The 10,446-nt window shown below is 39.4% G+C and overlaps 1 protein-coding gene across 1 annotated transcript; it reads right to left on the bottom strand.

Annotated features, from left to right (window-relative positions):
- Positions 1–6,138: 6,138 nt before the first annotated feature.
- LOC115075301 (olfactory receptor 1019-like) lies at positions 6,139–9,228 on the bottom strand. Its single transcript, XM_029575595.1, has 2 exons — positions 8,320–9,228; positions 6,139–6,216 (listed from the first exon to the last, which is right to left on the bottom strand). The coding sequence occupies exons 1-2, from the start codon at positions 9,226–9,228 to the stop codon at positions 6,139–6,141; spliced, it is 987 nt and encodes a 328-aa protein (XP_029431455.1).
- Between the last annotated feature and the right edge of the window lie 1,218 nt (positions 9,229–10,446).

The following is a 10,446-nucleotide window of genomic DNA, read 5'->3' as shown; positions in this document are numbered from 1 at the left end:
TGAGAGTGAGAGCTTGTATATATAAGGGAGTCTGTGAGAGAAAGCATGAGCCTTTGTGTGTGTGAGAGAGAGGAAGGGAAAAAGATAGATGAAACGGAAAGAGAAGTGTGACCCTGGAAAAAGAATTAGAAAAGACTGACAAAGGGAAAGTAGAAAAAAGAGACCTGAAGTAACTGATTAGAAAAATAAAAAGATCAGACAACAAAGATAAACCGGGAACCGCATGCACATGGTCATGCACGCACAGGTCTTAAAATCAACTCCTGTGGATTTACAGTACATTTTGGTTAAAAGTATTATTTTTATTTTCTGTTTGTCCTAAAAATTGTTCATCCAGTCCCAATGTATTTCAATGGGGCTTTGAGATTTTTTTTTCTCAGTCCCATAACATGTGACAAAATTGTCCTCAAAACAGCATTTTTTGGTTGGTAACATCCTAGGGGTTTGGGTTCCATACCATTATATTTCATTATCCCCATTACCACCAATTGGCTAGATTGCTGACAGTCTCAACACTACCCACAGAACATAATCTCTGGTGGGGTGGCACAAAAAGAGCTACTATGCTGGCAAGGTCTCCAAATGCCACCAGTTGAAGATAAAGTCTAGTGTGGTAAGTGCTGGAATTCTGGCAGGTTTCCCGACCCATGCCATCAGAAGAGGAAGCCCAGGTGAAGGGAAGGAGCATGTTGTGAAAGAGAAGAAACAGAGGGAGAGATGATTTGAAGGGAAGAGAGTATGAAAGGAGGAGAAGATAGTGTGGATGAGGCGAGGAAGAGAAGACAGTATTTCTGAGGTGAGGAAGAAAGAGAGGAGAAAGGAGAATGCTGAGGAAGGGAAGGGAGTTTTTAAGGAGGCTAGGGTGAGAGAAAGGGATTTGGAATGTGAGGGAAGGGAAGAAGGGAGGGGGAAAGGGGGAGAGAGGTGAGGAGGATATGAAGGAAAGGGCGTGATGGAGGTGAGGAAGAGAAGAAGAGGGAAGCAGTTGGTAGATATTTCTGGGGTGCAGTTGATTGGCAACTTCTAGAAATAATTTTACTGACAACCTACCTGCTATACTTCTGTTGGAACTCTGTCCCATCTCCCTCCCATCCAGGTAGCATTTCAAATTACTGAAACGGTCAGACTCCAAGGGGGAACTTCTAATCCCATCTTCCCAAAACTCCAAGAGGCCGATATTTAGTGCCACTTAGCTTGATAAGTACAGACTTTTTCCAACTAAGTGGTGCTGTTTCAATATTTGACTGTGTTTAACAGCCACCCCTACTTAGCCGGTTAAATACTTATCTGGAAAAGTATTTATCCAGCTAAGAGTGGGGCAGGGTGGGGTGAAACGAAGAAGAGATACTTATCTGGCTAACTTGTAGGGTCATTTCATGAAAATGCATTAGGCATTATTTTTCATATCTCATGATGCAAATTTAGTCAAAGTGACGCAGCCTCGGCGAAACACTGGTCCATGTCAGGGGACCCTTTGAAGTATTTCTATGATAACAGGGGAGTTGCCACTGCCAGTCATGTAAAAATAAAAAGACTATTTGGAATTTTAAAAATTGGACTATGTGGCATGTTTCTGCACTCGTTGTGGTGGAAATGTTCTTATGTACCACATAAACCAGGGAATTTTAAGAGAGCCGTGCCAATGCCATTTCAAGTTCATGCCCAATTCACCCTGTTAAAAGATAGGTCCTCCAATTCATTCCCCCCAGGTAACCTCCACCCTTAAAACCCCACAGATCTGCTAGTTTTCTTTCTTTTTTTAATTTTCATGGCATCCACGGCAGAAGTAAAGTTATGTGGCAGGGGGCCTCGGCGCACGCCGGATCACGTAAGTACTTATGCGCACAATTTAGGTCCATGCGTTGAAATGCTCAAGCCCCACTCAGACCAAGCCTACACCCTCCCCTTAGATGTGTGCACTGCAGGACATATGCATGATTCTCGGCAGCATTCAAAATCAAAATCCACTCGGTGCACATCCTCCGATTGATGCACACATTGAGCTTTTAAAATTCACATTAAAATATAGAAGAAGCATTCAGTAAAAAAATAATAAAACAAAGACTGGTGCTTTGGAAAAGGTGAAGAACCACCAAAAGTCCACCATTTGTTTAAGTATATTTATATAAAATATCTAGTACCCCTATGCATGAAATTAAATTATTGCATGCAGATGCAGAAAAATGATTTTTGTTATTTCTAGAGATCCATAATTGTAGAAAGAAATAATATATCAGGTTTGCATCATCCCTTTACATACAATAAATTACGTCTGCCTAATATGTTTAAAATACTGAAAATCAGGGGACTGCGCTCTTGATCATTGTTGGAATCCTGGGCTAAGATCAAACACTCACACACACACACACACCACACACACATACACACACACACGCACACCACACACACACACACACTCGCACACATCTACATTATGCAAAGTGCATAAAAAGTCAAAGAAAATCTTTCAGTGCAGAATTTTAACTACATTTGTGTACAGGGAAAAGAAACTGGTGGAGCAACAGAGACGGAGCTGAAATCTTGGTAATTTGCCTACCTGTAAAGGTAGCGGACTTTATGTGACACCTAGATAAGATTTTAGAATGTACTGGGGAAGAGCCAGCTATCATGGTACGTTTGAGTACCATGACATGAAGGTGCAGTAGAAAGGTTCTGGAAGCTAAATTTAGGATTTGAGGCAGGAAACTGACTTGCAGAACCTCCAAGGTTGCATTCTCAGAAATGTTCCCTGTTCCATGTGCAGGACGCCAGAGGCAGGCTGGTGCAATGGATTACTAAGTAACAGTGCTCATAATGCAATGAGCTTTGACATAGTCACTGTTGGGAGGTCATTAATTAAAACTGGCTAAAACTTATCTGGATAATTTCTCTGGGATACTCATTTTTGATGACTCAATAGCAGGTTGGCCATTTTTTGTTCCATGGAAACCGATGTGATGTATCTCCTAACGAATGTCGTTATACAAAAACTTTAAATAAATAAATAAATAAATAAATAAATAAATAAAATAAAATATAAATAAAGTTATCTGGCTACCAGCCAAATTTGTTTAAATATCGGCAATTAACTGGCTAAGTTAGTGGATAAGTAACTCTTCCCCATTATGCCCCCATTCTACTCACTACCTTATCCAGCTAAGTGGTAGCCACTGAATGGGACCAGATATTCAGCCACAACCACTTAGCAAGATAAGTCCCTACTTAGCACTGAATGTCAGCCTTATAGAATATTTAAAATGATGCAAAAAGGAATGGAGGAAAAAATAGAAACTAATATAGTGCCTCTGTATCGTTCCACGGTACAATTATGCTTTGAGTACTGTGTGCAGTTCTGATTGCCCCATCTCAAAAAATACAGCAGAACTTGGAAAGGTTTAGAGGAGTGTGACAAAAGTGATATAGGGAATGAAACGGCTCCCATATGACAGCTGAGAGGGGACATGATAGAAGTTTATAAAGATCATGTATGGGCTGGAATGGGTAAATAAAGGACTGTTATCTATATCTACCTTTTCAAATAATACTAAAACAAGGGGGAAACTAACAACTGGAAGATCTGAGCCGGGAGTGAAAATAGTCTTTCACTCAATGCACAATCAAGCTGTGGAATCTGTTGCCTGAGGATGTGGTCAAGGTGACTAACATAGGGGGTTTAAAAGAGGTTTGGACAAATTCCTGGAGGTAAAGTCCATAGAACATTATTTGCCACAGATTCTAAAGAAAAGTATTGCTATCCTTGGGAGAAATACAGCTTCCTTTCTAGAATCTGCTAGGCACTTGTGACCCTGATTGGCCACTTTCAGAGGCAAGATACTAGGCTCGAAGGACCTTAGTCTGACCCAGCATGGCATCTTTTATGTTCTCATGTTCTTATTTTTAGTTTATTGTGTGTCTGTTTAGTGTATATCACTATAGCCACCTATAGTAGTTTATAAATTATACATTTGACTTGTTTTGTTTTCTATGTATACCAGCTTACAATTTCCACACTGAAAATTGTTTTCTATTTAACAGACAATTCCCCCCATTCAAAAAAATATCCATATCCCTCTGAATCTTTTCAGTATTTCTTGATTTATATATACCACTAACTTAGTGTTATCAGCAAAAAAATGTGGCTATCTTTTGCAGATCTACATAAATCTCTGATCAATCAAAAATAGGGATCCATTATAGATCTCAGCAGTACTTCACTTTCTGCCTTATACCATTGAAATCCTGAGCCATCTTCTTGCATCCTACCGTCCTACCAGCTGTGAGTTCATTTGCTTCACCCTAATTCTCAAATGTGCAAGTTTTATTACTCATTCCATGTGCAGCACAAATAAAATATTTAATACTTGCACTATTCTCACTAGCAGTCTCCCTGCCAACAACCTGAAGATAGTTTTATTAGACTAATTTGGCATAATTGGTTTGACCTGAATCTGTGCTGCACCTCTGCATTAAACCGATTTTTCCCTATGCGGAGCCCATGCTTATTGTGTCAGAACTGGAAACCTCGAAAGGGAAGAGTAATAAGCAAGTAGTCTAAAGCAAACTGGGTTCTGTTACTAGCTCATGGGTAGATTTTAAAAGGACTCAAAAAAAGAACTCAGATAATTTCCATCAACGTTAAATCCAATCCGACAAAAAGGAAATAAAAAAATTTTTAATTTTTAATTTTTTGTAATTTTATTATTTTTGATATTTAGCCGCATCATCAAGCCTGACAGCGTGTTCTCTATAGTTTCCAAACGAGAGCCGCCTGGACCTCTAATCATCTGTGGCAGTCCTTAGTGTTCTATTTTTTTTCAAATTTTCGAATTTTACAATTTTTTCAATTGGATTTTTCCAGGTTATTCATTAAATCTTCAGTGCTGTATTTTAACAGAGCTCAATCTGATAAAGCTCAATTTCAAACAGAATTCGTTAATCTTTTTGCGTGAGCAAGGCTTTTACAATCTACCTCTCAGGTAGGAGAGCTGCTCCTTTGCCTCAGTGCTAGAGTCTCTGATGTAGAGAGAGAAACAGGCTGCAGTGTAACAAATGTCTGCAGGAAGGGTGGGACAGTCATACCTTGGAGCCCAGCTTCTCTCAAAATCTCTTTCTTTGCTAGTAAAGGCCATTCTTCTATATTGCTGTACTGCTTCTGAAAGGGTTGTAAGCATGGGCCACTCCATACTGGCAAGCTGGATGCTATTGTCTACCACTCGCTGCCTTTTGCCTTGAAATTTACCCTCGCTAGTCCTCTAAAGTTTTATAGGATGAAACGCTCGCGCCTCCTCCGCCAGGTCTTCTACCTGCCCTGAGCAGTGAGCACTGCCCTCTGCGTTCTTCCCAAGGTTGACTGTTCCTACCTCTGCTGATGGGCTACTCCAGGTGTCTGCCACCCACTGTAACAAACTATTTCCCCTGAATCGTTCTTCCTGCCAATTCAGGAACTTTGCATTAAGAAAGGAGGAGCTTGCTAAAAAAACAGGTAGATGGGGAAAAAAATAGGGGAGACACAAAGCAGGTCTTAATTCCCTCAAAATCTACATGAAGAAGGAACATTATCAGTCCCAAAAGTTTGCCTCTCTAGATATTTACCAGGCTTCTTAAGCTATCATCTCTGCCTAGGTTGTTGATTTTTGGATGGCTCGTATGGTGTACTTATACCTTTCTATACATTCCTTGTGTTACAACGAGTTCCTGCTGACTGAAACAGTATTCAGATTGCTAGTTATTGTCTTTATAGTATATCTTGTCTTGCAAAGTCTAAAGCCAAAAGTACCACACTTACCTGTTCAACAAAGACTGTCTCTGCTCTGCGAGTGTGCATTTCCTAAATATGCCAGGCTTTATAGAGTTAGTGAGACCTCTGAAACCAGATCCCTGGAGCTCTCCTCATTGCAATGTGCAAAACAGGCAGACCACAGGGATTTAAAAGTCTTATGCCTCAAGTATTAATATAGTCATCATTAAAGGAAAAACATTTAGATACAATAAATGTCTTCCTGGGTTTGCTTCAAATGAAAAAGACAACACAAACATCAGCATAATAAAATAATACATTTATGCTATTTGCTTGATTTCAATTGCAGTAACCACATCAAAATAAGATAAGAGAATACCTGCTCTATTAAATCCTATATCCTAACTAATGTGGACCTCTGCATGTAAGAGAAAGGAACCCATTTGGATCGCATTTGGAGACCTTGACAATTTGAACACCTAACTTTAATAGGATATATATCATATGTTCCTATTGAATGCTTGATTATATATCTACCAGGGCTTCGGTTTCTATTAGTTATAGGCCTCTAAAGCTTTTTATTTTGATCTTTCTGGCTTTTCACTTGTTTTTTCTAAAAAATAGTATAGTCATACTTAAAGGAGTAGGGATTATAATGATACATTGTATTTTTTTTCTTTCTATTTTCTTTCTTTTCTTTTTGTTAAATTTGGTTTTAATTTATTTTATAGTTTTTTATTTAAAGTAATTTTTTGGTTATTTTTTGTTCTTTTTATAATTTGTAATCTTGTAAACCATTTTGGTCAAATTCGTTTGAAAAGACGGTATAAAAATATTTTTAAATAAATAAAAATAAATAACCCTCTTTGTTTAGGTGCCATTGGTCGGCACTGGTAGGTGGTTCTTGTTCTTCCTCTTGTTGTTGTCCACGATGAGCCTTCTGAAGCATCCAGTATCCCCAAAAGTAAACTTGCCACAGACATTACGGAGTAGATTTTAAAAGAAGCACATGCAGCCTACATGTGCATGTGCTACCCAACACGTGCACATGTACACCCAATTTTATAACATGCGTGTGCAGGAGTGCACATGTTATAAAATCCTTGGTCAGTGTGTGCAAGGGGGTGTACAATTGTGTACATTGTGTGCGCCGAGCCATGCTGCCTTCCCCTTTTCCCTCCTAGGCTGCTCCGAATTCGGAGCATCCTGAGAGGGAACTTTCCTTCCCTCTAGCCTGACCTTACCACCCGTTCCCCTAACCTTCCCCCCCCCCAGCCCTATCTAGCCCCCCGACCTTTATTTTACCTTTTGCGCCTGCCTCTGGGCAGGTGCAATTTGCGCATACTGGCCGACTGCCGGCCCGCGATCCCCAGCACAGTATTCCTACATGTAGCCCACCTTGTAGGCACGTAAGACCAGGAATAGAAGGGGAGGGGGAGTAACCATAGAATAGAAAGGATAGCATATATTGAATACATTTCAGTATATACATTTTGATGATAAAAATAGGTATCACACATGAATTCTTCACCTTCAGCACCTACAGTGCAATTACTACACCCAAAACATCTCCATCCTTCAATACGACAGCAAAGAATCAATCCCACAATATAACGTGAATCTTTCACACCAGTACATTTATATTCCCAAATGGGAAAAAACAAATATGAAGCTTATAAATAATATAAATCAACAGAAAGGTTATCAGTACAATGAGAGAAAAAAAAACATTAGCAATGTACAGAACCAAACGATTGAAGGGGAAAAGTCTGGGGCAAGCAGAATAGACAATTGTTTTCCATTCAGATTCTGCAGTGTGTTTTGTTTCCTGCAGATCTTTTATCCTGCTTGACTCTATGCCCTCCTTAACATTTAACTCCATCTTTCTATTAATTTAATCCAACCTATCATTGCAATATAATTTGTACCCTGATTTCACAGTTCCCATTGGCCATCCTCCTTTCACCAGGTTTTTCAGCAAATATATGCTATTTTGGGTGGATTTTAATAGGTGCATGCGTACGTACATACGCGCGCGCATGTTATAAAATCATGGATTGGCGCACGTAGGGCTTTTAAAATCTGGCCTTTTGTGTGCACGTGTGCTAATTTTTAAGTGTGCAGCTCTTTTAAAATCCTTCCTTTTAGGATTTTAAATTAGGTGCCTAGTTCTGAAAATCAGTGCTAAACTCCTCACTTTGTTTCCCTGGCCTAACTCCACCCCTGTAGTCACCCACTTTTCATAAGCCTAGACCGAGGAGGCTAATGAAACTAGGATCCTAAATTTGGACACTCAGCAATAATAAATGTTCAGAAAGGCCAAATTAAGGACATAATAGGAGCTTCAGCTCTTTCAATATTTCCCCAAAGTGTCTGCTTCTCTCAGTACCTAGGATACATGAGTAATGCTGTTTAACTTTCTATTAAGGCTAAAATTCCTGCCCCCTTCACTTTCAAGGGTATACAAGTTAAACTGCATAACTTTATATTAATGAGAAACATGTCTGATACCCTCACTCTCTGTGACAAAAAAAGTTACTGCCGCAAAACTGATGTAAAATATTAACTTTCCCGCTTATTACTTTCCTCCAGGCTTCTTTCACATCCTTGTTCCTCAGACTATATATCAAGGGGTTTAGCATGGGGATTACGACCGTGTAAAACACAGATGCCACTCTGTCCTGATCTAAACTGTGCTGTGAACTGGGCCTCATGGACATGAACATTATAGTGCCATAGAACAAGGTCACAGAGAGAAAGTGTGAGGCACAGGTATAGAAGGCCTTCAGCCTCCCCTCTGCAGAGCGCATCCTCAGGATGGAGGAGAGAATGTAAGCATAAGAGAGCAGTATGGTCAAAAGGGTGCCCACCTGAATACTGCCAGCAATAACAAACAGTAAGATTTCATTCAGTGACGTATCCGAGCAGGAAAGCTTTAACAGGACTGGGAGGTCACAGAAGAAATGAGTGATGTGATTGGATCTGCAGAAGGACAGACTGAAGGTAGAGATTGTCTGTATCAAGGAATTGAAGAAGCCACCAGTATAAGCACTGGTTACCAAACAAATGCAAACCTTGTTTGTCATTACAGCTGTATAGAGCAGCGGGTTGCATATGGCGACATAGCGATCATAAGACATAAAAGCAAGAATCAATCCTTCTGAGGCACCCATTCCCACAAAGAAAAACATTTGAGCTGCACAGCCAAGGAAAGTAATGGCTTTTCTTTCGGATAGGAAATTGATTAATGCTTTAGGGATAATAATTGTGGAAAAACAGAGATCTACAAAGGACAGGTGTCTGAGGAAGAAGTACATGGCAGTCTGAAGATGAGGATCTCTAGTAATGATGAAAAGCATACTCAGATTTCCCACCACAGTTATTATATAAACCAATAAAAATAAAATGAAGAGCAGAATCTGCAGCTCTGGATCATTGGTGAGTCCTAAGAGAATGAACTCGGTCACTGAGGATTGATTTCTGACGTCCATACGGTGATTGAACATTATTTACTAAAATAAAAAAGAAAATTTATGAATGTAATATATATATATATATATATATATAGGAGATAATGTATGCTATGTACATTCTTCTTGGAACAGGTATATTTTGCATTTCTAATAGATCATTTCTAGTACTTTTGTATAACTGATATCACTATATATTTGGAGTGGCCAACAGATGAATTATTCTTGATCTTTTGACTGCCATTTTAAATGATTCTGGGAGTTTATCATCTTAGAAATGTTTGTTTTAAGGCTTGACTTCCACTGCCCAGGAGTGGAAATGGGACAGGAGTGATCAATCACTCTGCAAGTGCTGTATTCTAAAATGGCACCAGTTGACCCCAAAAATTATTTCAATTTTTTTTATACTGTTGATCTTTATTATTTATGACAATGAATTGCATCTTTTATGTGTACTATTATCATAAAGCTTACTGGGTAATCAACTTTGAGTCACATTAAACAGAATCCAAATTTGAATAAATAGTTTCTCCACTGTGCCTATGATAAATTATTAATTTGAATTAAAGTTTTGTACAACGGTTTGCTTTTCAAGTTTCAAGACTGCTTTGAAGAAGAGATTAGCTTCCATTTCATTTGAAAAATGTTTAAATTCTTGGCCGCTGTGTCGGAGGCCTCTGGTCCTGCCCCCACCCCAACACCGGACCGTCCCCAGACCACCCCATTAGTAAAGCCTCGGGTCTTACACTCATCCTGGAGCTTTACGCTCGTCACCTTTTTAAAATAGCCCCGGTGCACGTAACTCCCCCTACATGCGTAAATCCCCTACATGCGTAAATCCTCTGGATTTACGCATGTAGGGCATTTAAAATCCGGCCCACACTGCGCAGTAACGTATTACCAGAGCTTTGAAAATAATTTGTTTTGTTTGTGAGATAGCACACTGAGAAAAAAAAACAGCTACTAAATACAAAGTAGGTTGCAGGCAGGGATTTGGGTGGTATGGGTGGGAGATTGTGTGAGAGTTGCAGTGGCTGTCTGGGAGTTGGTATTTTCAAACAATAAAGCATCACTGTAGGAATTTGGCTTGCTCAGGCTTCCAGTGGTTTCTCTGGAGTTTCATTTTTGTGTGCACAGAGCAGTCTCAGTTATTTATTTATTTATTTATAGGGTTTATATACCGGAGGTTCCTGTATAAAATACATATCACCCCGGTTTACAAGAAACAAGAACTATCGC

This window comes from Rhinatrema bivittatum, chromosome 13 (assembly GCF_901001135.1).
Source record: "Rhinatrema bivittatum chromosome 13, aRhiBiv1.1, whole genome shotgun sequence".
Lineage (NCBI taxonomy): Eukaryota > Metazoa > Chordata > Amphibia > Gymnophiona > Rhinatrematidae > Rhinatrema > Rhinatrema bivittatum.
Note: the sequence above shows the minus strand (reverse complement) of the source record. Positions and strands in the feature narration are given on the sequence as shown.

Bases quoted from the DNA above. Each gene is read 5' to 3' on its own strand.
- LOC115075301 (XM_029575595.1), bottom strand. From the start codon at position 9,228: ATGGACGTCAGAAATCAATCCTCAGTGACCGAGTTCATTCTCTTAGGA. The intron at 6,217-8,319 runs GTAATAAGCGGG...TATTAAAGTTAG, and splicing joins TGAAAGAAGCCTGGAGGAAA to GTGTTCAAATTGTCAAGGTC.